At 50.9% G+C, this 27,904-nt stretch overlaps 9 protein-coding genes across 9 annotated transcripts; 4 read left to right on the forward strand and 5 right to left on the reverse strand.

Annotated features, from left to right (window-relative positions):
• Nucleotides 1–129: 129 nt before the first annotated feature.
• On the forward strand, nt 130–555 carry BO85DRAFT_132007 (uncharacterized protein). Its single transcript, XM_025653997.1, has one exon. The coding sequence runs from the start codon at nt 236–238 to the stop codon at nt 473–475; it is 240 nt and encodes a 79-aa protein (XP_025520259.1). The 5' UTR covers nt 130–235; the 3' UTR covers nt 476–555.
• An 80-nt stretch (nt 556–635) lies between these two features.
• BO85DRAFT_484344 (flavin-linked sulfhydryl oxidase ERV2) lies at nt 636–1,444 on the reverse strand (the record flags this gene model as incomplete). The annotated part of the gene is made up of 3 exons (XM_025663232.1): nt 636–981; nt 1,039–1,167; nt 1,233–1,444. 3 exons carry the CDS (start codon nt 1,442–1,444, stop codon nt 636–638), a joined length of 687 nt encoding a protein of 228 aa, XP_025520260.1.
• Nucleotides 1,445–2,478: 1,034 nt separating this feature from the next.
• On the reverse strand, nt 2,479–3,856 carry BO85DRAFT_132140 (alpha/beta hydrolase). Its single transcript, XM_025653998.1, has 4 exons — nt 3,630–3,856; nt 3,043–3,555; nt 2,835–2,960; nt 2,479–2,765 (listed from the first exon to the last, which is right to left on the reverse strand). The coding sequence occupies exons 1-4, from the start codon at nt 3,764–3,766 to the stop codon at nt 2,606–2,608; spliced, it is 936 nt and encodes a 311-aa protein (XP_025520261.1). The 5' UTR covers nt 3,767–3,856; the 3' UTR covers nt 2,479–2,605.
• Nucleotides 3,857–4,118: 262 nt separating this feature from the next.
• pre3 (proteasome core particle subunit beta 1) lies at nt 4,119–5,572 on the forward strand. The gene is made up of 5 exons (XM_025659345.1): nt 4,119–4,301; nt 4,363–4,408; nt 4,470–4,484; nt 4,536–4,811; nt 4,871–5,572. Exons 1-5 carry the CDS (start codon nt 4,265–4,267, stop codon nt 5,193–5,195), a joined length of 699 nt encoding a protein of 232 aa, XP_025520262.1. The 5' UTR covers nt 4,119–4,264; the 3' UTR covers nt 5,196–5,572.
• Nucleotides 5,573–6,902: 1,330 nt separating this feature from the next.
• On the forward strand, nt 6,903–9,168 carry BO85DRAFT_132196 (putative cyclin-dependent protein kinase complex component). Its single transcript, XM_025653999.1, has 4 exons — nt 6,903–7,052; nt 7,201–8,567; nt 8,618–9,003; nt 9,062–9,168. The coding sequence occupies exons 2-3, from the start codon at nt 7,242–7,244 to the stop codon at nt 8,909–8,911; spliced, it is 1,620 nt and encodes a 539-aa protein (XP_025520263.1). The 5' UTR covers nt 6,903–7,052; nt 7,201–7,241; the 3' UTR covers nt 8,912–9,003; nt 9,062–9,168.
• A 1,246-nt stretch (nt 9,169–10,414) lies between these two features.
• On the forward strand, nt 10,415–11,997 carry BO85DRAFT_445754 (uncharacterized protein). The gene is made up of 2 exons (XM_025659346.1): nt 10,415–10,850; nt 10,912–11,997. The coding sequence occupies exons 1-2, from the start codon at nt 10,438–10,440 to the stop codon at nt 11,747–11,749; spliced, it is 1,251 nt and encodes a 416-aa protein (XP_025520264.1). The 5' UTR covers nt 10,415–10,437; the 3' UTR covers nt 11,750–11,997.
• A 56-nt stretch (nt 11,998–12,053) lies between these two features.
• On the reverse strand, nt 12,054–14,300 carry BO85DRAFT_516855 (uncharacterized protein). Its single transcript, XM_025664872.1, has 6 exons — nt 13,093–14,300; nt 12,854–13,011; nt 12,757–12,805; nt 12,541–12,701; nt 12,405–12,491; nt 12,054–12,353 (listed from the first exon to the last, which is right to left on the reverse strand). The coding sequence occupies exons 1-6, from the start codon at nt 14,103–14,105 to the stop codon at nt 12,337–12,339; spliced, it is 1,485 nt and encodes a 494-aa protein (XP_025520265.1). The 5' UTR covers nt 14,106–14,300; the 3' UTR covers nt 12,054–12,336.
• A 1,186-nt stretch (nt 14,301–15,486) lies between these two features.
• On the reverse strand, nt 15,487–17,483 carry BO85DRAFT_445758 (Ulp1 protease family protein). Its single transcript, XM_025659347.1, has 7 exons — nt 16,934–17,483; nt 16,815–16,842; nt 16,726–16,740; nt 16,615–16,664; nt 16,525–16,544; nt 15,911–16,462; nt 15,487–15,850 (listed from the first exon to the last, which is right to left on the reverse strand). Exons 1-7 carry the CDS (start codon nt 16,988–16,990, stop codon nt 15,796–15,798), a joined length of 777 nt encoding a protein of 258 aa, XP_025520266.1. The 5' UTR covers nt 16,991–17,483; the 3' UTR covers nt 15,487–15,795.
• Nucleotides 17,484–17,981: 498 nt separating this feature from the next.
• Nucleotides 17,982–24,256, reverse strand: BO85DRAFT_132340 (putative Rho guanyl nucleotide exchange factor). The gene is made up of 3 exons (XM_025654000.1): nt 24,070–24,256; nt 19,334–23,970; nt 17,982–19,263 (listed from the first exon to the last, which is right to left on the reverse strand). Exons 2-3 carry the CDS (start codon nt 23,960–23,962, stop codon nt 18,073–18,075), a joined length of 5,820 nt encoding a protein of 1,939 aa, XP_025520267.1. The 5' UTR covers nt 23,963–23,970; nt 24,070–24,256; the 3' UTR covers nt 17,982–18,072.
• Between the last annotated feature and the right edge of the window lie 3,648 nt (nt 24,257–27,904).

The raw sequence follows: 27,904 nt of genomic DNA on the forward strand, positions 1-27,904 counted from the left end.
ATCCCCATGGCGGAGTGTTTCATCTATTTGAAGTCAGGTTTCAGCCTTGTCGTCGCTGACACTTCCAGCGTGGTGTCGGTAATACTAGTTGACTAGTTGACTATATCGCAAACTGGGAAATTGTCCATAGAGGTTTGCTGTAGCGGAGCGAGGCAATACACCGTGCCTTGTTGTGTTCAGCAACAGGCTACGTTAGTCTTGGTCAGCCGCGCCAGTCAGATGCATCTCTGCAGTCATGCGCGCGATGCCGCATACTTTCGCAACCTTACCGGCCGCCCCGGCCATCGCTTGCTCGCCTATGATGAGAAACTGCTGGAAGCTTCGTTTACAGCTGTGTGACTGCAGAATTCCTGTTAACCTCTCACAATTGTTGTGTGAGAAGCGAAGCCCTTTCCGGGAAGTCCGGGTGCTTACAGGGCAGATGAAATTCACATGCAAAGTACAAAGTCTGGACGATAATGCGGAATTTGAATGAGTGTGGTTGTAGAAATCATACGCTAATGTACTGCTCCTGGCCCCATGCACCCAGCGATCCTGCGCTGGTGGAGCATGCAAGAACAAGTACTGGGTATAAACGCAACCAGGTGCACGGATTAGATACCAAGTTCTGCGGTTCTGTTCAACCCCGCGTAGTCCTAGATCGTCTGATCAGTATCTTCGCTCCCGTGGTAATCAAAAGACGTAACTAACGGCTCCCTGGATATCTCAACGGGCGAAACCGCATCATCGCTATCAACCTCGTCTCGAGCAGCGCTCTGACTCTTCTTATCCTTCAAGGTTTCACCACCCTCGCCCTCCTCATCCTCGGCGCAGCCGCAGTCGTAAAAGTCCCCAATATTATTGCAGTCGAAGATCGGCTTTTCGAGCATGGTGTTCACTTCGTTGTGGATAAAGCAGCCCCATCCTGCAGCCACGTTGCGCGACGAAACTTGCGGCGGGTACTTTTTCAGATGACCCTGGAAATGAGAAGCGCACTCTCCACTGATAAACAGTCAGCAGCCACGATCAGCGCAGAGAGAAAGGAGTGTGGGTAGGTACCATGGATAGAGTCGCGCAAAAAGGTAGATGAAGGAGCGAAGAGTTTCCTGCTGCTCCTCCGTCGGGTCCTCGGGGTATCGAGCTAGCATGGTATGGAAGTACTTCCATGTCGCACGACCCAATTCGGCTCTGCCATTGGTGGTGAATGATCAGTAAATGTCAAGATTGCGAAATAGCATTTGGCTTTAGCCTACTTCGCGGTTGCATTCCCCAGCCGGGGCATCACAACCTCGCCCTTGGTGAGGTCATCTTTGGAGACCACGGCCTGCGTAGACTTCTCCAGGTGACCAGGGGCACGGATCGCGGGACTCGGCGGTCCTTCAGGTCGGATAAAGAAAACAAAGAGCAGGAAGACGGCAATCGCGGTACTGATGAGAATGCGTCGAGTAATCTGACGGTTCGCCATGGTGGGTACGAAAGTGGTGGGTTTCGAGGATATCGCAAATCAATGCCGTCAATGGCGGGCCAGATCGCCAAGTGGCCCGTCTAGGGTATGCTTGGTACGGGGGTTAGAGGACTCGTGTCCTGTTTAATCAAAGAAGGAACGACAGGCGAAAGAACGTGGAACAAAAGAAATATACAGCGAAACAATGGCGGCGAGTATGTAGAATGAAGGACTTAGGGAGCTGGAGGTTGCCAGCAACGAACGGGTGGGATGACTATTGAACTTTGCATGATGGCATGAGCCATTAATTGATGGCTTGACTTGGACGTTTCCGCTCGCCGATTATCCACGTGGGGCCGTGCCTTGTGCAGCGCCACTATGCTGCTGAGTCATTATGTTCTTTAGCAGTGCATGGCATGCCTACTCCTACGAAGCTATAACTTAGTACACAGTACGATCGATCCTAAGAGTCGCAGAATATTTGTTTTAAACACAACTCGTCCATTGGACTAGATGGAATCTTCATTAGATAGACGGTCTTGGCTGCTAGGTCTTTCCTAATTCTAGTGCGAACGCGTAGATTCACAACTCATAAATCCATGAGTGCATTCAGCCAATGCAGCCAGATGAAACAAGCTAAACACCGCCTGGGTTTGGAAGCAGTGCGAAAATGATGAGACAATAACCAGAGTCAATAACGCCATGAGCATGAATATCATGAGGCAAAAAAGGTAGACTCCACGCAGGGAGCAATGACAAAGAACAGGCGAGCAAGTTGCTGTCGAAACATAATTGATATGGCTACAGTGTTCGAACCAATGCTGCGTTGGATTAAGGGGTCTGAATTAGAAACCGCAGCAGACGGACTGTTGGGGAACAAGTCGTAAGGGAAATTAAACTGGGTGTATAAGGAGCAGTTCTTCTTCATGTAACGACAGCCACATGTGAAGGGCACTGTAAAAGAACCTTGCCCTAGACATGACTGCGGACGAGTAGTCTTCGCAGAAAGGGATATTGTGAGAGCAAAGGGTCGAAAGTGGTCATGAGTTCGTTGGCAGTTGGTAAAGGAACAGCACCAAGGAAAGCATCATTGTCATCAGAGCGATCCGAGATATAAAAGTGACCGATTCACGTCAATGGTTGAAGATCGTGGAGCTGCCCAATACCATCTCGGCGGCCGGTTTATTGGCCGTCCGCGAGGACTTCCTCCCTCACGAAGGAGAGAATATGCTCGAAGTAGCCTGGCTCAGCAACGCTGTCATTGTGTCCTCCGTTTGGAAGTGTACGCCAAACCTTGCGGTCGGATTTGCAGATAGCGAAGAGCTGAGTCATGTTGGATGGTCTGGTCATAAGCTGCATGTTAGTGACGTGCTGGGACTCAGCTTGTACAACAATTCCTGAGGGCACTCACGGGACAATCTCGTCCTTCAGCCCACTCAGGAAGAGAACGGGGACCTGTGTAATCTTAGGTAGGATATCCTCGCTGGTCCAGTACTGGTGGCAGAACCGGGCAAGGTAACGAGCAGGAGGGAAGACCCTATAAGACGAGTCAGCATTGCCTGGCCTAGGACGTGGACAACATCGCCTGGGTCCGCAAGCAGTCATAGAGCAGGACTTACGTGGGAATCAGTTTGCGAATACTCAGGAATGTGTTTTCAAGGATTAGTCCAGCGATCGCACCATTGGCTTGATTGTTGGCAACCAAGTTAATCGCCACGGCTCCACCCAAGCTCTGTCCATATACCACAATCTTGCTGTCTCGGGTTTCCGGTCGCTGTTGGATATATTCTAGCCCCGTCTGAGCATCGATTTTCAAGCCCGCCTCGTCCGGTGTACCTGTTGACAGACCGTAACCACGGTACTCCACCATCAAGACATTACAACCCAAGACATCTTGTAGAACCTTTGCGATGGGGATGCGATGCCCGATGTTTCCGGCATTTCCATGGAACATCAACACGGTGATACTCGGGCCTATACGTTTGCGCGAAGGGCGGATGAACAGGGCATTTAACGACTCTCCATCGGGGGTCGGGATTTGTAGATCTTCGTAGTCTGTGATTCCAAACTGTTGGGGCTTGGGGACATTTGTCCGCGCATCCACGGGCACGTTGCGAGGATAAATGAGCTCACTGCAAAAGGGGTCAGCGTCTAACGACACGCCACTGAAATGTGGTCCATGGACGTCTGATGCCGGGGTACAAACTTCTGCTTAAAGTACAAAAGACCGCTGGCTACCACAGCCAATCCGGAAGACGCCAGAACTGGCAATCGCAAGAACTGCACGGCACTGTTGGCCATGCCGGCGATACTCCATGACGGTGGGGGCGGCGACTCCGACATGGTAGTAGACTGGCTAACCAGGCAGTGTCGCGGAGAGATAAGGCGGTGCGGTGCGGCTGGAACGGAGAAGGTGGAAATGCTTGAATTGACGATCGGAGCGCTGGAGAATGCAGGAAGGGGGAAATTCAAGTGGTGAGGGTCACGATCCGGCGAGATACCCTGCAGCCTGGAGCGGGAGATAATGCGTCGGTTTGTTTCATCGGGGGCTGCTTTCTATGGCTGGGGGAAGTCGTTCAGGAGGCTTGCGGGGGAAGAGGAACCACCCAGTAGGAACGTGGCTGTCTCTCACCGCCCGGCGGAATCAGCTCCAGCTGCCAACGTAACGCGTTCACCTGCCTGGAGAGCTCCGTCAGAGCTCATAACCACCTCTGACCATCGCTGCACTAACGTTTGCTTTCCATCCACGCTTCATCACCATCACACCCTGTTTCTTTCGGTGGGATAGCTTTATTTAGACAGGAAATATCCACCCAGTCTGTCAATTTCCAATCAGCCATCATGGTCGGTCACGGTATGACGGGGATGCTGGGCGAGGGTTAGTGGTCTCGTGCTATGAAATGATAATGTGTCGAGCAGGAGTTAATGAGTTATTGCAGATGGCATCCACGTTGATATGAACCACTTGAAGAGCGGAGAAGTAAAGTATGTCCCCCAACCATTTGCCCAATGAGACTTGAGAATGGTCACTAACTCATCGGTACAGCCTAGGAACATCGATGTGAGTTTCAGTCAGCCCCGAGGCAATGTCCGATATATTGACGAAATACAGCATGGCGATCAACTTCAAGGATGGTGTTATATTGGGTGCAGACAGTCGGACGACAACCGGAGCTTACATCGCCAACCGAGTCACCGACAAGTTGACGCAGGTCCATGACACAATCTGGTGCTGTCGATCAGGTTCCGCCGCGGACACCCAGGCTGTGGCAGACATCGTGTCCTACCACCTCAACATGTACGCAATCACCAACAACGAGGCGCCGAGTACTCAGGTCGCCGCATCGCTGTTCCAAGAGCTATGTTACGAGAACAAGGACATGCTAAGGTAGGCATACCACCGGGCCAGTCTGGAAGGAGCAAGCTTTGTTGACCAATCACTCATAGTGCCGGTATTATCATTGCCGGATACGACCCGAAGCACGGAGGTCAGGTGTATTCGATACCCTTGGGCGGGTCTCTTCACAAGCAACCGTACTCCATTGGCGGATCCGGATCGACCTATATCTATGGTTACTGTGATACCCACTGGAGGGAGAACATGACAGAGGAGGAAGGCATCAACTTCGTCCGCGGAGCACTGCAAGAAGCGATCAAGTGGGATGGCAGTTCGGGTGGTGTCATCCGACTGGTGGTGCTGACGTCTCGGGGCGCCCAGCGACACCTCTACCTGCCGGACACGGGCTACACTGGACCGGGCGTTACCAATTAACGAATGTATCTATACGGGACGATGATTTAATTGTTGTTAGCTGCTAAACGAGCTATTCATATGTTCTACAGAGTAGTGCTATTGCCTCAGATTAAGACAGGAAATTTTCAGATCTGAGACTGCTAGATATGAATCAAGACGGGGAGTATCTTCACCGAATGGGATATTAGATTAGGGGAGGGGATGTGATAGCGTGGGTAATTGATAGCGCTCTTCAGGAGTCGCTTCCCGTCATCTTATAGTTTGCTTGCTTGAGGCACTATCACTTGACCGTTAGGCTGTCCCCAGTAATGGATGATCCGCCCTTATCTAGGGGAGCCAGGGTCACTAGACAGACGGGGTCGACTAATTCCGGATATCCCAGACTACTTACCGGGCAGTAGTCCTGACCATCCATGGATCCCACGCGCGGAGTATGGCACGATCACATCATCTAGACTAAATACCACTACGGAGCACCGTTAGATTAATAGCTTCCCCGCTGCTTACCCACAGACTGAACTTGAGAGCCATCAACTAATCCTGTAATACTTACTGTCTGAGGAACTGCTAGCTTGGAATTAGGGGGCCAGGCCAGGATAGATGGTAGGTCAATGACGGCTGCCATTGCCTCTAGAGCGTCTGGAGCCGCCACCAATCAGTCGGCGCTGCTGGACACCTGCGCGGCAGAGGAGCCGCCATTCGCCCATTGCACCCCCCAAGCAGAGGATGATCCTAAATGCGACTATCTGGTTTAGGCCTGAACAGTGAGTGAGAGTGAGTGAGGGTGTGCGTCTCCTTCTTTCCTTAGTCGCAGTCTCGCCTTATCCTTCTTCTTGGGATGATGGATAGATAATCATCAATCAGTCACAATATTACTCCCTAGTTATCAGGTAAGTAGTAAGTAGTTGGTTGAAGATAAGCAGGTATTAAGAGTGGTTGTTGATGCGATCTCATGACGACAGGGCTTCCTCATTCTGCGCGGTCGGCAAGGTGACTTGCTTGATATCGCTGCAAGGAACCTTCATGGGGAGACCCTGTTGTACCAATCAGTAAGGATGTCTCCGGTGCAGCCTGGACCCGAGTAGATCCAGTAGAACAATTAGTGATACCCGGTAAGGTCGATAGCCAGTCTGTAGGTGAATCAAAAGATGATGGATCATCTCATGGTATCATATCTTCGTCAGGTCGCATTCTTGAGAACCTTCCAGGTGTCAATGAATACTCGTCTTTATTCGTCTTGCTTCTCCTGCCATTTGATCAATCAACTTGGGGTGATGGGATGTAGAGGGTGTGGATGTTGGTAACATGGGCAAAGGTTGGATGGGAGATGATTGACTGGGCCATGGCCGGGTGTGGATCCCCCAACCTTGCCGGGACGAGAGTCTCTAGTTCCCTTCCTGCATCATCCATCCATCCATCCATCCATCCATTCCATTCACTCACCCCAAATCCACCTTTCCCATCCGTTCTCCGCCACCCTAATCCCCCCATTCCCCTTATCCTCCGTTCCCCTCAGTCCGGTTTGTTTCAATAACCTGATAGTGCTCTCCGTGCCTGTCTGCTCATCCCTCCTCCTCATTCTCCCCCATTTCGCCCCGGATTGTTCTGTCCTGTCCTGTCCTGTCCTGTCCTGTCCCTCGCTGATTCATCGCAATGGACCATCCCATTGCCGTCTATCGCTTGTGATTCCCTTCCCGCTTCAGGCTTGGGTCGGGTTCACGTTTAAACTGCTTGCTCCTACTTTTACTCTTGTAGCTACTACTACTACATACACACCCTCCCCTCCCCAGGTGCTCTGACCCTCCGCGCCACGATCTTCCAGATCCAGACTGTCCTCCATTCTTGGATCATTGACTGAACCTAATCATCCTGCCGGTATCTCTCTCCATTCCCCTCTCGCTGTCTGGTGCTTTGTCCCTCTTGCAATGCCTTACGGAGGAATCTGTTCCTTGTTTGGCCTTCCCCTCATCACTGGTCTTCAAAGTAATCGCTGACTTTCGGCCGCCGGCTCTGTACCGAGTAGAAGCACCCGCGTCTGACCTCTCTAAACCCGTCGGCTCTGATATGGGATCGGTCGTCGTTAACCATCCGCGATCGGATTATATGGATACCTCCTACAACATGTTGGGAGGCGCCATCACTTCTTCGGAATCAGTGTATCGGTCCTCAACTCATCAGCAGCCCTCTCACCACCCTTCGTCACACCTGGAGTCCGGGAGCTCTAGGTCGGCCTCGTCCAATACCACCCCCACCTCATCCACAGCCCCGCCGTCAACCTCCGCCGCCGGCTCTACTCGCCTCCCCTCCCACCCAACCCATGATGTACCGGCCTACATCAGTCGGCCCTCTCAACCCAGTTCCCAACCATCCACGCGAGCCTCCTCTGCCACTCCGGGATCCGTCTACACTCATCCTCCATCAGCCTCAATGACCTCTACCACCTCCCACCATCCATCATCGCGCCCGGGCACCGCTTTTCATCCTGCAGCACACTCTTCCTCTCATCACACTGGTGGCAGCCATGCAACATCAACAACAACGGTACCAACCTCGGCACCGCATATGGGGAGTCAGTCCTCTCCAGCTTCGCCTCAGCTAAGGCCGACCTTCCAGTCCCTCCGCTCCTTGGGGGGTTCCGAGGCGAACTCTCCGAGTCGGATCAAAGTCCGTGATTTGTCACACATCCAAAGCTTTGCCAGCGAAGAGTTCCTCGCGCAGAGGGATCAGGTACCCGGGCAGTGGGGCCAAGAGCGCCAGTACGAGATTAGTTCCATGCCGGTCACGGACATAATCGAGATGGTTGCTGGACTGCTGATGAAAATTACCACGACGAATGACCTGCATCACGAGTCGGTTCATCGACACATTCCGCCCCCGGATGGCACCACCACTCTGAGCTCGCAAGCTACCAGTGTGCTTGCATTCCACGGCAAAAACGTGCCCAGCATCAGTATTCTCAGCTATCTGACAAGGATACACAAGTACTGTCCTACAACGTATGAGGTCTTTCTCAGTCTGCTGGTATATTTCGATCGCATGACGGAACTGGTCAATAAGGGCCAGCTCGACCGGTTACGACGTCGCTGGGATGGCACGTCTACCGTGCCCAGTGGCAACAGTTCACGGCCATCGTCGGCTGAGCGGTCGTCGACACATGCGACACAAGCCTCGCCGTTGGTAACCCCGCCATCCTCGTCGGGAATCGCAGCACAAGACCCGTCCAGTCCGTCGTCCATATCGCCCTCTCTCCAACCACAGGAGGATGAGGATCAGTTCTCCCACTTTTTCGTTGTTGATAGTTTCAACATTCACCGGCTAGTTATCGCAGGCGTAACTTGTGCCAGTAAATTCTTCTCGGACGTATTTTACACTAATTCTCGATATGCAAAGGTGGCTTCCTCATATCATACGATCAGACTATGATCTCTAACTCTTTACAGGTTGGCGGACTGCCGCTGGTTGAGCTCAACCACCTTGAACTTCAATTCTTACTGTTGAACGACTTTCGCCTATCGATTCCTGTTGAAGAGCTTGAAGCGTACGGGACGATGCTTGTGGAGTTCTATGCGAGGGAGATTGTCGCACAGCAACAGCAGCAACTATCTCAGGCGATTCCCCGCTCGATAAATCCCTCTGCGGCAGCGGAAACTCCGTCGGAGGGAATGTATATGCGCACGCGCGAGAAGCAGCGGTCTGACGAGCAGGAAGTCCGCCAAACGCCTACTCCGCCTTAGACTCTGGGTCTATCCCAATCAGAAGTGATGGGATTGTCTGGGCGTGCGGCCCCATTGCAAGTTCCTCCGTTGGCACCCTGTCTGTCCTCTTGGTACATATGTTAGCACTGTCCTTTCCACTCATGGTTCGGCCTTTCATACTTCTTATAGATTATACGCTCGGCACTCTGGCTCATGATTCAACGTTCTATAACCTTGGGTGCTTATTCTTCTGTCTGTCTCTGTGTACACAATTTCCGCTTTGCATTCTGTCTATTTCTCCACATTGGCCGGCGTTTCGGGGTTCCTGTTTGTTATACTGTTTGTTAACTGATTATTGTCGGAGGGATGCTCCGGGTTTCTGGCTATAAATTCCTCTACAGGAGTTCTCGTCCATTGTACCTACGCTTTGTTTGTCTATCTTCGGCCTCATCCAACTGGTCGAGTTGTGATCTTGTCAGCGCGCGGAGCGAGTAATGAAAGTATTGAGTAGTTACTGCAATAGTTACTGCACACCTGATGACTACATACGGAGTGCTTGGAAGTGGCAAGATGAAGCTGGGTGTGCTGTGTATCCACCGACCCAGTGGTATGGGAAGTTAATCTCGGCGCTAAGACGTAGAGCGTCGTGCCTGTCGCGGATCCTGTCAGGAAGTGGATATTACATCACCAGCGCTGATCAAGACATCACCATGATTCAGAACCAGCTTACCCTAGACTTGACTCGGCACCCACACCATAGATTCTACTCCAGATGGGCCGAACTGGAGTAAGACCAAGGGGCGGCATAGCATAGCATACCAACGATGCATGCATACGTAGTACATCATGATCCGCGTCCGGAACCGCCAAGGCGTGATTGCAAGATTCAACATCCGCATCTCCCCTTTGATACAAACAAAGAAGAATGAACCGTTTCCAGAGGACATCCTAGGTCTTATATGATTCAAGTATTAGTATGTTCATCTTCAAGAGTACGGGTCAGTTCCGGGAAAGGAAGACAACATGCCTAAAGACATGGCTGGAATGCCAGTGGACCGGAAACGGGCCGACCCTACAATAAGAAAACTGGCCGGACCAGCGAAAGCGGGTGACAAAGGGCATTGTTTGATTGTTATTGAGTAATTCTGGAGTGTGTCAATCTTGACGAGGTCGTCAACTTATCATATTCATATTATTCTTGGGATATCTTGTGTTACCAGTGAAATATGTTGGAAGTTCGATATTATAGTACGTATACTTCTGGCATGGACGAATTCACTCTCATCGCCTCATTCGTGACTGTCCTCAGGACATACTTACTGAGGAAGCCTGCTTTCATCGTTAGGTCTGCATCGAGATAGTATATGCTACTTACCGGGGATTATATCCGTAGCGATGAGGATGAGTATAAAGATGTATAAGGTTTCCTTGTTCAGGATGCAATATCTCCAGCTTTCTGTATCCTATCAAGCAATTGCAACGCAATTGAAGCTATCCAGCCCATAGCATCTACTTCTGTCAATACTATCCAGTCCATCTCCACAAGAATATACTAAACCACCACCATGGTCCGCCAAACAACCTGGATACTCCCCCTCCTACTCCTCCAGGCCCTCCCCTTCGCCGTGACGCGTCCTACAGCCGTGAACGTGGACGTGCAAGTGCCTGATGCAGACGCCTGTGCCGATGGTCAGGACTGTACTATGAACATCCACGGCGGGAAGGATGACGATGACGATGATGATGATGACGATATCACAGACCAAGTCCGTCATAAGCATCATCATAAAGACCAGGGTGATGATGATGGCGACGATGACTGGGATAGCGATAGCGACGACGACAGCGACAGCGATAGTGACAGCGACGATGACTCTGATTCTGATGATGAAGACGATGATGACGACCACCACCACGGCAACGGCTGCGACAACGACAACGACGTGCAGACCATCACCATCACGACCATCGAGCCTGGGTATGCTTCCCCCATCCCCAATTCACCTCTATCATTATCTACAAGATTAACAATACACCAGCCCAACCCAAGTAATCACCGTGACCACCACAACCACTGAATCCAACACAGCCGGCCTGGTCCCTCCACCAACCGACTGTCCAGTCACAACAACAGCAACAGAAACCACAACAGAAACAGCAACAATCTCAATCCCCGGCCCAGCCATCACCTCGACCACAACCGCAACAGCAACAGCAACAGTGACAGAAACCGAGTCGGACATCATCACTGCCACTATCACCGATACATCCACTATCACTCAACCCCCAGTGACCACTACAGAGACAGCCACATCAATCTCCACAACGACAGATACCGTCTCCTTCACCATCACCGACACAGACACGATCATTATCCCGGGACCGACTATTACCGAGACGGATGTTTTGACTGCGACTGTTACTGCTACCATCACAGAAACAGAAACAGATACCGATACTGTAACCCTCCCTGCATCTACATCTACAATTACCCTCCCTGCCTCCACAGTGACTGCCACAGTCACAACCACAACCACCACAACAGACACAACAACCTGCCCCACCGATACCCCCGGTGGCGACGGCAACACCGGTGGTACCGACTACGGGCAATGTTCCGACCCCAGCATCTCCTGGCAATACGGCCTGGACGGCCGAACCGAATGGAGTTTCATCACGAACAACCAAGTGGATTTCGAGCACGGGAGTTCCACGACCATCGATACCTTGATGAACTTTGTGTGTAATCGGTTGATTAGTCCGTGTAATGCGCCCCAGGAGACGATTGATGCGTGCTATGCGGCTGAGGAGCAGGTGAATAGTAGTGGGCTTGTTGGGGAGGATGCGGCGGATTTGTGGAATGAGTTGATGGCTTAATCTTATTCCATTCTTTGGTTTATTTATTTATGGGATTTTGGAAAGGCAGTTGGGGTTGGAGTTGAGTAGGTGAGGATGAGTGAGATAGGAGTTTGCGTTGGGTTATTGCATTCTTTGATTGATCTGTGTTTGTTGAGTTGCTATTTTCTATCATGTCCTGTTCTGTTCTTGATTGGTGCATCTTATTGTCTGCATTAGGGTTGCTGCATACTTGATTATCTCTTTAATACACTGCTCACCACTCAGTCACTGAAGTCATTCCACCAACTACAACTACAATTTCTGCTCTACACTGAACACTGATGGAACAGCAATGACGATCCATTCCAGAAAAAAGAAGCAGCAAACTAGAGACAGGAATCCCTGCTCATCAACAATAAAACAAACAAAAGGAAATGAAAAACAAAAAGCCAAACCAACACCAAACGCCCGGGTCATATGAAATGAACAAAAGAAAGATAATAATGAACCGTGACCCAACGCCATAAACCCAAGCAAATGTGCCATGATGCCATGGTCTTTGAACTATCTACTAACAATACCATCCCACTTCACTCCGCTTGGACTCAGTCCAGCTATCCTCCTGATCAACAATCTCCCTGATCTATTCATTCATTAGCTTCTTTCCTCTTCATCATCCCAAGTAGCTGCTTACCTCCAACCTCTCCGTCACCAGCCACCAAACTCAACCCAAGACGAAACATTCCCTCCCAGTACATCCGCATGATTGGGAATATTCCGTCTACATTATCAGTTAGCATATACTAATCTATACTGGAAGAAACACATACCTTCTTTCGCTTCCGGTGAAGCGTAATTAGCCGCCCGGTGTAGCTCCGTCGGTTGTCGTCGTGTCGTCGTCGGTGTCGTCGTCGGTCGGTCGTCGTTCGGCGTCGTCTCGTCTCGTCCGTCTCGTTCGTCCGTCTCGTTCGTCCGTCTCGTTCGTCGGGAGCTACAACGGGTTGCTGACGCTCCGAGTAAGGGACTACGACTTAAACCCTGCGTACAAGGTTGCGTCATTACCCCTCGTGGTTAGGGAACCCTCGCTCCAGAATCCTATTCAATCGTCAGTATTCGCCCCACACACCCTGGTGACAGACATACCTCTCTTCGGTGCATAATGCGCCACCAATACCACAGCAGGATACACGCCAGCATCTGCTACCCGATCAGCATAACCTGGATGGTCTGTTTCCCCCAAAACAGACCAGAGCCAGTCCAGAACAGACGCTGACAAAGGAAAAGCGAGAATGAAAGGACGACTGAAGAAAGTCAAGGAGACAAACGAATGTGGGTAGAGAAGGGTAAAATGAGTGACAGGAACGGGGAGGAGAACGACTCACAGCCGGAATCCACCACGTTGCCGGACCTTCTCTCTCAGCATGTTCCAAGCCAAGAAGACCGTGGCCGGACCCCAGCCTGGCCTCCTGGCAGCAATGCTAGCCAGGCGCTGGTATTGGCATCCGTCACGTCCGCATGGCTCCGAGGCAGAGTGGATGTCAAGCATCACATATGAGTCTGAACCCCAGTATGTGGTGTACTTTTCCATCTCACCCTCCTCGTCTGGCTCCGCACGAGGAGTGACTTTCCAACCTTGCAGGTGACCCATGGCCGCCAGTGGGGCAGGAAAGACATGCTCGCGCCGAACTATCCAACAGGACACAGGGATGATGGTGTCCTCGCCGAAACGAACCGACTTCACGGACTTGGCCTTACGTTCACCCGCCCCAGCCTTGACCAGGGCAGGCTTAGCAAGAACCTCGTCGATCCGCCTGAGCGCTCGTCGAGTACGTGCCGCCATATGTGGGCTGCGAATAGCCCGGGTGTACGGACCAGAGGCTCGTTCGACTCGGGGGGAAGGGCGGGTTGTCGACCGGTGTCCCTCGGGGGACTTCTTGTGCCCCTCGACCTTGGGTGTAGCAGCCCAAGGCCGAGAGCGTGCCTGTCGAGAAGCCCGCCTTTCCTCCAAGCGAGAGGAAAGGACGGAGCCTGTTAGCGAACGCCCTGCCCCAGTGGCAGCTGGGACAGGTGGGGAAGCAGGGGAAGGAGTGGATGGTCTCACGGAGACCGGCAGTTGCGAGCCCTGTCGCAACTGGGCAAAAGAACGGACGTCAGGCGAAGCTGACTTGCGGGGGAGGGAACGGACACCAGTCGAGACTGGCAGGAGAGAGCGGACGACAGTTCGGGGGGGCGAGACTGTCTGGAAGGAGCGGGAAGAGGTGTTCTCGTAGTTCCGGCGAAAGACGAAGCGCGCCGTGTGTGCCGTGGGAAACGAAAGAAATGGCGCACTCGACTTGAACCGGTCGGCTACGGGAGCCTTCTTGTAGGGCAACCCAGGTATCCAGAGGTGAGTCATCTGAAATACCTGGTCAAAAAACGGATAAGAAGGGTAAGGAGAAGGCGAGGTGGAAGAAAAGAAAGGGACAAGGCAGCGGAAGCAGAAGCTATAAAAGCCGAGCTAAACACGAATGGGCTTGAGGGAACGCAAAGTGATAAATCACAGTACTAGCATCAAGGGACCAAACGGTGTGAGGAGGGAAGAGAAGAGAAGAGAGAGGGTCGGGGGGGGAGAGGGCCATTATGTACTGGGGGGGATTTACTGTCGAGGCAACTACTCTTCATGAGCAGAAAGCAGAAGGAACGCTATACAAGAGAAGGTAGGAACACCTCGTTGCCATGGTAGAGTGCCAGCGAACGACGACAATGACTACGATCTAGGAAGGACCATACGAGGGAACAACAGACCGTTACCATGCAACGGGTCTCCTCCTCGAGGAGTAGGTAGGAAGTGCTCTGTATAGAGACTCTGGAAGCTCACGGAGTAGAGCCAGAAGCAGCACAACGGCGACTAACCAATCCTCCCACCTACATGATATACCTAACATAGGGCACGCACAGCAACATGTCAGGCCAAGTCAAGCCAAGCTCATGTCAAAGCAGTTGGCGTCGATCCCGCGTGTGTAGATCGACAGCCCTATAGTGGAGGCAGCCCACTTCGTTTACTACAACAGATTCATGAGTCTCATGTAAGGAAGGAACGTGTTTCCTGGGAGACAGGGTGGGATGAGGTAATGAGCCATAACAAGACGAAGTGAGAAGGAAAGTGGATGGGAGAGGATGGGTAAACAAGCTACCTTAGGAGATGGGTATGGCTGTCTTGGTGGGCGATTTTCATGGTATCATGGTGTAGCATTGAGTATAAGGGTGGAGTATATAGGGTTGGGAGATTGCATAGTAGTAGTAGTTTGCCAGTAGTGGTGTGGTTTCATGGGCCGTTGGCTAAGCGTTCATTTACAAGTTATTTCTATAGTAGTAGATCAACATGAGAAATGCAGTGATAATGTCAAACTACTGTTGATATTAGATGGATCATAGTAAATGGGAAGTATGAGACTGCTGTGAAGCAGTATGATGTGTTAAAGCGCTAGCTGCAGTAGACTAAAGCAATTTCCAGAAATCAGAATGAGAGATCGTTACTTCATATGTGCTCACAGTTCTACTCAGTATATATATCCGCATGCGTGTCTCTTTGGTCAGAGTGGTATTGTATGATATAAACTAAAGAACATGGTAGTAATATATATAGTATTCAAGACATACTAAACAAACCACCACAATAGACATATTAATTCAACCATGGCACAGTAACGTAACTGGTCCATCCAAACACAAACACGCGAGTCGGAAATGATCAAAATCAGCGCTTAAGCTAGAATGCAACGAACTGAAGGTAGCCATCATAGTCAAATGCACGTCTCTCATTACCCCATATCATATCATAACATAAAAATGCAACAATCAATAGGAAATGCTGCCCGAACTAATAACTAGAAGAACAACAATAACACAGCGCAAGTACAGCAGAGACAATACAAGAAGAATGCGTAGCCAGAAGGGCTTCCAAGGCGCTATCACGCCCGAGTTCCCAGCACAACCAAATCAATCCCTCTGGCTTATGTATGCAGTATCCGAGACCTGGTATCAACAATTCCCAATGTACAAACCTTTCCGACGCCGACCCTGACTTGTTCCAATTGATCGTGATATCATTCGATCCGTGGAGGACTGGTCGACTTCTTGCCAAGGGGGCTTAGACTCGCTCTGCACTTGATTGTCAGTACTAGATCAGGCGAGTCTTTAATATTAGTAATAGTCACGTACGATCTTCGTCTTTCGCCCTCCTTCCGGAAGCCTTCAATAATCTTGGCCATTTCCTTGCGTCCCGACCGAGCATCAACCTTGCGCCCACCAAGACTCATGCTGACCTTCTCATTGGCGTTGGCAGTAAGCAATCTCTTCAGTAACAAATGGCGCATGCTTAAACAGACGAACACGCCACAGTCGCTCCCGTTCTCTTGTACTGGCGAATCCTCCAAATGAACGTAGTTGATGGGTCGTCCAAGTAGTGCCGCGAATTTCATTGTCACCGTCCGGGCTTCCCAGAAATTGCCCGGTGGCAGCGAATCATAGTGAAACGCTATCCCGTCCACAATCGAAATCAATAATAATGACCAGTGTGTGCCTCCCTCTGCTTCCGTGACATTGCGACAATCGTTGATAGGGAGGAAGACATGCGTAGTTCGAGAAAAATCGGGGAGCGCTTCTCGCAGAGAATGTGGGTTTGGCGTTTGCAGGATCATGAATGACATGCTCGGTCGAAGGAGGACGATGTTGGAGGACCTATATTGGACGAGAAATTCGTGTTCAAGGTATCTACCATTGTTGATCCAGTGAGCCCCATGGACGGAAACTTTTCAGGTAGGCAGGTAACTTACTCCTCCCAGAAAGAGATGACCTATGATCATGATTCGATTGTTAGCATCCCATGTAACGGTAGAGTAGATCAATAGTAGCATCTCACGAACATTATCGGTCAGCCAGTCATTCTTCAGCGACTGCATGTCCCCTCGTGTTACTGTATCCGTTTGTTAGAGACCGGGATCAAGGAGTCGTTTTCTTCTGACAGAGTAACGTACATCGGACATCATGATCTATCAAACTCAAACCATTAATATCCATCTACATCTCTCAACATGTAGTGTGGGAAGAAAGCGAGAGAACTTACAACTTAGATACGCATCATCTGGGTTCAACTACGCCACGTTTAGTCTGTTTCCCAAGCCGACAAGACCCCGCACATGTGAAGGGCAAAGGACGAGGGACAGAGAACTCCCGTTGACCTACAGTGTCGCCAAATCGTCTCATCCTCCTTTGTAACTTTCCCAGGCCGCCGTCACGCATCGTTTTCACTCCAAGCAAATTATACTGGTCGCTTTTGCCGTCGATCTAATTGCTCGTCCACCGAGGTTCCGAAGTGTCGAGGAATAAGGTTCCGATCACAACCAACAAGGCGGGAGACAGGGCTCGAGAAAGGCTATATATAGGTATCCTTGGGTGATTGCGACAGCCCGCAAGACGAATGGGTAGACGAAGGCCTAGGCAGGGGATGTTGGTATTCGTCTGCCTGGTCCGTGGGTCTCCGTGGGCGGAGGATCAATAGAGACAGGTGGGAATCGGCTGGTCGATACGATCCCCGGCTGTGGTGCTTGGATCACATACGGCAGGACGTCGGGGGTCAACTGCGAAGGGTAAAAAATCGGAGCAAGGGAGATGATGCTAGTTCCAGTAATTGACGAACTGGGGGAGATAGAGACGATGGCCGACGAGCGAAGGTTGCAAGTTCCTCGTCGGCCGGCGATCCTCATCAGCCATTCTCAGCCACTCTGGGGAAGGCGCCGCCAGACGTCACCTGTGGCGGTGCGCTCACGTGGTTCAGCCCTGTTACGATAGCCTATTTTCTATTCCACTCTTAAAGGATATCGAAGATGCATAGATTGTTGGGTAAACATGGGTTATATATATTTAAAAATAATATTGTAAGAGGCACACGCTAAGCAATTCATTCACTTCAAGCAAGGGGTATCTAAAAGTACATCTTAACATCTTTCCTCCGACGCAACAATGGTCAGGAAAGTAATATCAAACTCTCCTGGAGCACACATGGTCACCGATCTTTCATCCAGTCAGTCCGGTGATTCAACATTTAACATAACATCAAATCAGATAAACCAGATAGTTCGCCAACACTATATCCTACCCGACCCGCTGAACGTAAGCAAACAAAGAAACAACAGATTATAAGGCAAATGCTAGGTAGCGCGCCGTAGAAGACGCCAGGTCAACATGGGCCAAAAACAGAGGGTGATGAGCTGGTAAACAGAGCTCGTTGGGGGCCTAGGCCCCTGCCAAAATTGTGGCGCACGTTGTCAGAAATTTCCACGTGGGAAATATAATGATAAAGGACGTTGATTGCAAATTGCATCTCAGGCTGAAAGCTTTGCAAAGTGCTTATTCCAAATCCATCCAACCTGATGGGTAGGGTCGTCCTGATTTTTGGCTAGCCAGAGCTCTCCTTTCTCCGCAATGACATCAAAAATCTCACCGACCACATACGTCAGGTAAGGATAGCCAGCCTCGCGTCGTGCGCGGTCGATATTGAACTCATAGATGCTTGCCGCGAGGAAGAGGACCGCTGGCTCATGGGGAGGTTCGTTATGAGTTGGTGCGTTATCCTGCGGGTTGTCTGACATTGGCATCGCTGATGAGAAGAATCCCGAGTACCGTCCATCAGGAGACATGGGAAGCTCCTCGGCCTTTGCGCCATCGTTCCCATCACTCGAAGGACCAATAACGTCCACCAGGAAGGGTGAGTCGAGACTGAGCCGGGGTAGGCTTGGGAATGCCTCGGTGGTGGAGGTCGAAGCTGGCACAGACGCGGTTGAAGCGCTAGTGATCTGCTGCAGCATCTGACTTCGTGGGATTTCGGCCGTCTCATGCCCCGTACGGCCCGAAAAGGTGGAATCTGCCCGGTGGCGGCCAGTGGATACCTGAGATTGAGTATCAAAGTTGGGCGAGTGGAACGAATGACTGCCATTGCCAAACTCTTGAGACACCTTGGGCGAATCCTCCATTGTCGATCCCACGCGTGTACTAACACTATTGACCGTAGAAGGCCGCCGCGGCGAGCTGATGGTGGCTCCTGTTGAAGGCGTGTTGAAGTTGACAAGGTTGACAGTATCAGCAAGTAGGGAGCCATTGCAGATGCCCAGTGATAGGACCTGCGATTCAGAGAAGTTGAAATTGCAGGACCAGTCTTCCACGATCTTCTGGATGTCTTCCGGGAATGACTCGAATAGAGAACCAAGCTTGTGCTGTAGTTGCCGGAACCAAGTAGTCTGTATGTGCACGAAGTTTTTGAGACACGCCTCCATCAATTTGGCAGTCAGGGCGTAGAGCTTTGGAAGCTCATCCTTAAGGGTCTCGTTGAGCGCCACAAATTGCTCTCCTTGTTCGGTAGTCTTCTTATCAGGCTTGTCACCCCGCTCTTTCGCGCCTTTGAAGCGGGCATAGTCCATGAGGCGCTTATCGCGCTTTCTCATTACTCGTTGAGGACCATCGTGGAGCTTGAGCAACGTGACCATCGGGTCAATGACACTCTTTCGGACAACCGCAATCTGTATGATATTCACGAATTAGCTATGAAAGCACTACCAAAGGGGTAAGAACCTGGGACGCTCCACTTACGTGTTCAGGCAACGCCACAGTCATTATCTCCGCAACAGTGGTCTTCAACTCACGCCACCTTCCTTCCAACTCTGCATAGTTAGATGGCGAAACATTGACGAAACCTTGGATCGCCTCAACGAATTCATTGAATCCGTCCATGGAGGTCTGCACCTCGCGTGTATACATTTCGGCGTCGCGCATGACAAGTTGCAATTGGAAGAAGTTGTCTCCAAACTTCTGGGCCAGTGTATCGTATTCCTTGTCCTCGACCATGTCAGAGAGGCCGACCTGCTGCCTCAACTTCTCGGTACGTCGACCGAAAGCCTTGGACAGGCCCGCCCTCACATCGGACTCTTTGCGTTTGCGGCCGACCACCTGCCCCACCAGGTCTGCCCGTTTCTTCATCTCGTTGATACGCACAGAGATATTAGTGACTTCCTCTAGGGCATTGACAAGTGCCGGGTGGTCGGGATGGTCGTCGGGCGTGGAGTCGAGCAGTTCGGCCAACAGAAGGGGATATTTCAGAATTCTTTGCACTGGCTTCACCAGGAGAGAATCCAAGTCCCACGCTGTCGTTAGGTCTGAAGCCCAGTCTCGGCACTCTTTGAGCCAGATAGCAACCTTAGGGTTGCGCTGCAGTGTCTGGAGCTTCTTATTAGCAGCATCATGATTTTTCAAATAATCCGCATAGACCTTCTCCATGTAGCTCATTTGATTCATGAAGGCTTGACCAATGTATGTCATCTTATCTTTGTCCAGGTCGGATATGCCCGCCGTGCTCGAATTCTCGGAATCAGTCCTAGAAGCGTGATGGCGGGCACTACGCTTGCTACTCCAGCGTTGGGACTTGGGCATCACGTAAACGCTCTTAGCTGCCTCCTTCAGTGCATCTTGGAACGCCATCGAGAATTGCACGACCTGATCGGAATTCGCAAATAGAATCTTGACGTCCTCCGAGGAAAGATCTAAACAAGAACTCGAGGTTCCTTTGTAGATATCGTCGACGACTTTCATGTCTCGTCCGAAAGTGTACTCTGTATCGACAAGTTCCTTGATCACATGCCGGCGCTTTTTAAGACGACGTTGCTCTGGAGATGGAGATTGTGCTTTTAGACGGGATGGCTCTGATGTTGAAGGGACCAGCGATGTGGAAGACGAGTCGAATGTTTGGGGAGACGGTATAGGGTCCAGCCTGCGAAGAGAGGAATCCTCGCTACTACCGGTGCTTTGAACAGGATCCAATGGCGCAAAGATGCCAGATATGATAGTACTTAGGCGTTGCTCTGTAACATTGACATTTGAAGGCGGTTGCATTCGCTGTTGCGGGGCGACATTCAAGGTCTGTATGTCTTCGTCTGGTGGCTCAGGGACCGACGGCAACTGCTTCTCGTGGGAGTCAAGCTCTTGAGGCTGGTGCACCTTGATAGCCAGACCTAATCCTTCATCGGCCTCTTCTGAACAGGAACTTTGATGATTCGGGGTAACCAGCCGGGGAGTTGTAGCACTATCATGTACAGGACCTGTGTCGCCATTTTGTGCCTGCAAAGCAGACTCATCCTCAGCAGCAGCCACTTGCATCCAGTCCATGATCGAAGGGGAGGCATGCTCCCAGTCGTCACGCAAAACTAGACTTGCTGTATGTCCCGGCCGTTCCAAAGCAGGAGGGTCCCGTATACGAGATACAACAACCGGGTCACCAGTTAGACTGTCGGATCCCTGATCTGCCTTCTTGTCCGAGTATGTCTGTGATGGCTCCGGAGAGGCGCGGATTGCTGGCAACGGAAGCTCATGACTCCTGCCATTTGCCAGCTCCTGCAGATAGAGTTGTCCAACCCTCTTCGAATCCCAGCCACCTAGTCTTGCTAAGCTGGAAGCGTTAGAGAATGCAAAGCCATTTGGGTGAGATATCGCTTCTTGTCTCCCATCATTCGCGCTTCCCTTCTTTGGAGATGCGGAGCGCAGTATTTGATGATCGGTTATTGACGGGGTGCTAGAAGATGCAGAGCAGGACTGGGTCGCGACCTCACTGTCCTCAGTGCGCTGTTGTAGCTGGGAGAAGTCATCTCCACTGTTGTCGCATTGCTCGTCGACGGAGTGCTGATTGCGAAGGGATGAAGACCAAGAACTCATGCTCCAACGGTTAGATGTCTCGCCGTTCATCGGACCATGTCGCATGTAAATATCACATGACTCCGGGTTATCGCTGCTGTCTGCTTGATCATCGAAAGCGAAAGCGTTTCTTAACCTCGTAGGCAACGCATCCCTCTCATCGTTCTCGGAGAAGCTACACTCCTGCTCATCGCATGACGAGCTGCTTGGACTGGACTCGCGAATGTTCATGATCTGACTCAACAGAGTCCTGTGAGAAGTATGTAGGTCTTGTCGTGACAGCTCAACTTGGGGCTCGGTATCGAAAGCAGTCACATGGGTCTCGTTAGACTCCGAGGTAACATCAGACGCGGGGGGAGCGTGAGACTTGGGCTCATATGTCAAGTCCCTTTCTATTATCGCTGCGTGTCCCAGAGTTGGGGAATCCATGGTCATTAGGTGTGCATCAGAAGCACCGTCTACATTCTCCAGTGTAGTAGGGATGTCCGTGTCGACATGGAGCTCGGGAAGTGGCCGAGAGTCCTTCGTTTCGGGTACCTGGTCTACCTCCTCAGTCGGGGCTTCTGCTGCCTCCTCAATGACGGTCGCGCTATCCTCGGCGTGGGGAGAAGGCTGTACTTGACTCTCCGTGGGTTGCGGTGGTTCAGGGGTGGATGCGCGAGCGAATTCAAGCTTGTCTTCCTGGGCATTTGCTTGACGTCTGAGTTCAGCAGCTTTCTCCTCTTTTCGCTCATTCTCCTCGACGGTACGGTTGAAAGCCTGTTGTATCTTCTGTCGCCTAGTCGCGAAGTCGACATGGCCGAGCTCCGGCAATCTTCGTTCGCGCGCCCTGGAGTTCCTGTATTCCCGATCGCGGTTGATCTGCCTCTGAAAGTTTGATACCGTTTCGACGACTTTCGAACGAGACGATTGAGTATGTGCTATAGGCTGGCGTGGTCGGGAGCTGCGTAGAGGGGGTGACTTTTTCGGGGGAGGAGCGGCAATGTAGGCTTCTAATAGCGCATTTCTTTCAGGAAGCTGCTGGCGCGACCGACCATGAGCCATTTCCCGCTTTGCGCGTGGTGATGCAGCATAACCTGGTAGTTGATCATTTTTCGGCATATCACGCGGGGATTTGGGCGAGGGTTTGGGAAGGCGGCTGGTGCCTTTTGGTGGCAGATGGACTTGAACGGCAGGACGGTTTCCGGAATGAGTGCCGGCTCTTGAAGGGGGAGGAGACTCGTCTGAAACGGAAGGCGAGTTCAAGCGGTGGGATGAAATCGGAATGCGTGATTTTGGGGTATGTGGGCTGTTGTCTGGGCATGCTTGGGAATTGGCCTGCAAGGGGGCCGGGACCGCCATGTGGGAGTCGGGAGGGTTCGCTCCCACGTCGACCGACCAATTTCCAGGAATATCACTCTTCGTCCTCCGGTGAGTGTTTGTATTTGACCCTGTACTGATGGACTCCAAAAATGGTGTGCGTCCTAGGTACCACGCAGTGGGTGTCAGCGGCGTCACACCAGCCGACAGATCGAAAGGGTCTAGGAAAGCTGGATTCGGGCTAGGAATGATCCCGTCAGAACCTCGCCGCCGTACCGTCGACGAAGTTCCATATCCAGGAATCTGCGGACTCGTGTCAATTCGAAGCGGTTCGCCAAGGGTAGGTCGTCGAGGGATCGCGTCTGATGAAGCGAAGTTACTCGAATGATTGTCATCAATGCTAGCCGTCCTGAGTGAATCTGCAAGAAGGTCTGACGAGGACTCTGTGTCGAATACACTCCTAGGTTGCCAGTGGCCAGACTGTGGCCTCGACGAAAGGTTGGGTGTTTCGCGCTGGCGAGGGAGGGCTCTAGATTGCGAAGAATACTGGGTAGGACTGGTCGGGCTGGCAGCTCTCGAGGTTACCCGCGACCGGACTGAGGATGTGGAAGGAACGGGAAGGACTTGGTCGACGTTGTTGTTGAATTTGTTGATAAGATCTTTGAAGGATGTCTGCCCCGATCTCGCCGCCGAGGCCCGCACCGATGATCCCCAGGCAGGTTCGTGCCCAACGCCTTTGTATGATGAATCGGAAGCGGAACGATACTGGCCCAAACTAGTATTCGTGGATTCGAGCAAGTGTATCGGTACTGAAGAGACACGTTGGAAAGGTTTCGGGGGGTGGTTATCTGCGGCTGCGTCGCTGCCCACTTCCACCATGGGATGACCGCCGCTCAGGTCGAGATCTTGCTCGTCGTTTGCGGCCACGGTGGGCAGGTGTGGGCGATAATAGTCGTCTGGATCAGGAGAAGAGCGATCGTAACTGTTGGGATGACCTGCGGGGGGTATGCTGGTAGGTGTAGGGAAAGGTTGCAGGCTTGTGAGACCCGGCTGAGTGGGATACGCTTTACCGGACAGAGGAACAGGAGTGGAGGACAGGGCGGCTAGATGGTCTTCGCGAGAGCCATTCGACAGGGCGTCATAGAAATAGTCGGTGGTGCTTTGGGAGGATAGGCGCTGGAACTGACGGGGACTGCCGTCAAAGAGGCCAGAAACGTGCTCGACATCACCCTCGGACATCTTGCATTCTTCAGGCAGAGAATCAGCGGGATGCTCCTTTGTGTCTTTCTCGAAGAAATCATAATGATGGGGAATTAGAAAAAGAATGAAAAGGGAAAAGGAAGTACCCAGCAGATTGGTTGGCTGTGATTGCTCCAGTTCAAGGGTGCTAATCTTGCGATGCGTTGTTCACAGCTGGTAGGTCACAGATGCTATTGCAGGTTAACCGGCCAGAACTACAAGGCACAATCGTCACCGGGTAGTACCACCCGAGCACGGCGTCATATTTGAGATCAAATGTGATCACCAAGCCAGCAGTGGGGGACGATCCTCGACCCGTCTGCTAAGGACTGGAGGAATTGTCCCACTATTGACCAACCCCTCCAAATGGAAAAGAGGCGAAGGAAACCGAAGCCCGATGGATGATTATCGGGACAAGGTTCCAGGGGAGGGTGTGATGTGAACAAGGTAGGGTGGAAAGGTAAATTCCGTTGGGAAGGACAACGACGACTAAGAGGAACAATGACACAGCACAGGCGGAAAGAAGGAAAAGGGAACCCTGATGACAGGCCCAAGTAAGACGGGCGGGACGAATGTTTGCACGGCGTCTAACAGGGGAGTGAGGAGGAGTAGGAGGGGGGAAAGCGAAAAAGGTCCGTTACAAGCGGGTCGGAGGAGGGGTTTGCTGAGGTCAAAGTGACAGGGTAAAACTGCAGTAAATAATATAATAATAATAATAATAAGACGAGGGAAAAAGAAGGAAGGAAGAAAGAAAGAGAGAAAGAAAGAGCAGGGAAAAGAACGGGGATGACGAACAGGTAGGGTCAGTAGCAACATGATACTCATCAAATAGAAATCATGGGCGACGAGCCCAGAATCGGCCTGATGGTCCTGTCGATTGAGAAGGGCTGCAGGTGGGCCAACAACCAGCAGCCCTGTTTGAAAGTGTCCGTGTTTCTACTTATTTTTATTTTTATTTGGTTTTTCCGTTTTGATTTTTTTTTATCCTTTTTTTATTTCTTAATTGTTTTATTTTTTTCGATCTAGTTTTAGCAGGGTAAGTTACTTACGATGGCCCTCCTACTAAGAATTACTCCATACTAAATTGGGTATTAATTAGTAGCTGCGACAGTTTTGGGTGTGGGTGCGGAGAAGGTGGATTAGGGGCCGGCGAACAAATAAATTAATTGGAGGAGGCAGAGGAGGGGGGGAGGGAAAGAGGAACAAGAAGAGAGAGAAGAGGGACAATCGGAAAGCTGGAGCCACCCACGGATGCATTCTACTGCTAACTATGGATGTGCAATAAAGCAATGATTCTTCAAGACGACATAACTAAGTAATAAAACCAACCCAAGCTAGCCGAGAAAACCTCAAGACGAATGGATCGTACAAAAGACATTGAATGAGGAAAGGTAAAAGAGCAGTAAAAAGGGTAAGCGAAAAGAGGGTCTCAATGTCTGATGCCCATTCAGTCTCATTCCCCCTCCCCCCTCCCACTCAGGCCCGAAAAAATGGGCCTGTACATCCGAAAGGTTCTGGCTTTGCGGAAAGCTCCATCAAAGGAAAGATTCGCTGTGTACGGTATTGTCAATACCTGAAACTCCTGGCCGCTGATTAGCACTAACTACTTACTACTACGACCTGTTCGCTACGGAGGACGGACACTAGCCGGCGGTCTAGTCCAGGTCTTAGATCTTTGAGAGACGGCTTAGTTAATGTGCTTACTGCTTAGATGACGAAGCAGATTAGAGTTGATAGATAACCAACTAGTAAACTCATTCATTCGCTTGAATAGTTCGAGAAAAGTCGGCATTTGATCCATCTTGTGGCCACATCCTAGCTTTCCCTGTATGTAAACAAAGATAACAGCCCCAGGGGGAATAGGACTGGCAAAATTTGAAGATCTATCTACTATCTAGATCACCATTTACTGCCGATCCCACCGATTAGTGGCCGGCTTTCCCGCAGTCTGCATTTAGTGAGGCAGAAGGAATGGCTATATGGTGAAGGGAGAGACCTATCCGCTGCGAGGCATGCTAGCGCCTTATCAGTCTTCGGATCAGGAGACGTTCTAGAGAAGAAAATTTCTTCTAGATCGTTTGACACAAGGGAAGAAAGGGGAAATGCAAAAGGGCACAGAGTTTGATTACATGATCCGGCCCTTCATTGCCTGGGTTGTGTACCATGGGACTCGGCCTCATGTGCCAGTCTTTGTTTGATTACTCTTCTCAAGCCCGTGGTCGTCCAGTCTTGTCGGGAATGGAAAGATATTAGTTGAGGGATTTCTCCTTCGTCGAAATTTCCCTTGTTTGTCTTGCAAGTGGCACAATGTCTACGTTGAGTCCTGTTCTTCTGGCAAGTGTATAGGCTCATTGATAATCATGTTCTCTTTTTGATATGCTTGTGCTCAATGCTTAACCCATCATCCTTGTACCTTACGTATTGGGTGCGTACTGCGTACTACTTACATAGACAATACAGTAATCTATTGTCTGATGCTTCTAAACCAGCCGATGAAGTTCCACTGTCTTATGGCTCGAGTCAGTTACTGCATGGAGAAGTACTTTCCTATCCATGAAGACGTGACAGATAATAGCATACATTCTACGCTGTTGAATCGGCAATTACCTATTGCTACTATCAATTTGTCCATCCCTGAAAGGTAGGTGGCAGCTTTGAGTATAGGAGATGTGACTCCTCTCATGAGATGATTGGAGGAAGTGGATATCCCCCGTGATCATCCGTCTTCTCCCTCCTGGATGAAAAGTGCACTCGTCTCTGCCTTTCCCATCCGTTTGACAGTGGCACCGTGGGAGTAAGGGAGGAGGAAAGGGGTCATATCTGCCATGTCGGTGAGTCGGAATAACTACATCGAGCCAGTCCCCACGACACGAGCATGCCTTTATAGGTGTATTCGAGTGGGACATAATACATAAAAGTGCCTATTGTGACACCTGAACAAGCCATACTATTGGTCTGCTGTAGGTCTAGTAGATTAAGTACTACTACCTGCGGAAAGTCCTCATGAGGTAGAAAGGATATGTGCCGCGCCTTATCAGCCTACCGAGTACCAGCCGACCTGCTGCCAATGTGTCTTTATCATACACGAAGTGAGTGTGAATTCTGTTCCACACACCAACCAACTGCACAACCCATGTAGATTCGTTGGTTTGCATAATCATTGACAAGTCTGCCTTACTTTTTTATCCAGTGCCGTAAGTACGGCTGACAGTGACTTTGATTTTTCCGATTGTCTTTCACTTTTCAGAGAGGAATCACTACTGGTTAAATTGATCCGAACCAGCAGATTATGCCTGCGGGACGCATAGTAGTCGACTCTATTGCTTCTGCTCTGGTATGTAGCATGCATCTGTCAATATCCCGTTCGCATGTCACCGCCTGCAATAATAATCATGACGTACCTGCTTCGCTCCACTAGGCCCAGTCTTGGGGGGGTGGTCGTGGAAGAGTCTAATTTAGTTTAGAGTGCTTCCTGGACGGATATACTTTGTACTGGCAAGTGACACTAGTACAGAGCATCGTGTTGCAATCTGAATGGACGAGTAACCTCGACTGCTTTCAACGAGTCCCGTCCTTTTTACCGGCACTGCTAAGATACCATCGCCGCCACGGACTAACAAAGGACGTCCTTTTAGATAGGACAGGTGCCCTTACCATCACACCGCTTATTTCACAGCCGTGGGCAATTGGGCGTCCTTGCAGTTAGGATGAAAAGTACCACGGACTGATTTGCATGATATAATTATACGGGACAATCGGCGGTTTCATGCAGCGACATTCTACATTCTGTTGGCCTACTCTTTTCTCGTTCTTCACCCCCTTCCTTCGGGGGAGGCGTTTGCAAAACCAGGGCTCCGGGACTTGGATCAGGTACCAACACACAGACAGGAGACGGAACTGTTCTGTCAACATGCTTTGCATGCCTACCAGGGGCTGTAGTTT

Source organism: Aspergillus piperis, assembly GCF_003184755.1.
Source record: "Aspergillus piperis CBS 112811 unplaced genomic scaffold BO85scaffold_2, whole genome shotgun sequence".
Classification (NCBI taxonomy): Eukaryota; Fungi; Ascomycota; class Eurotiomycetes; order Eurotiales; family Aspergillaceae; genus Aspergillus; species Aspergillus piperis.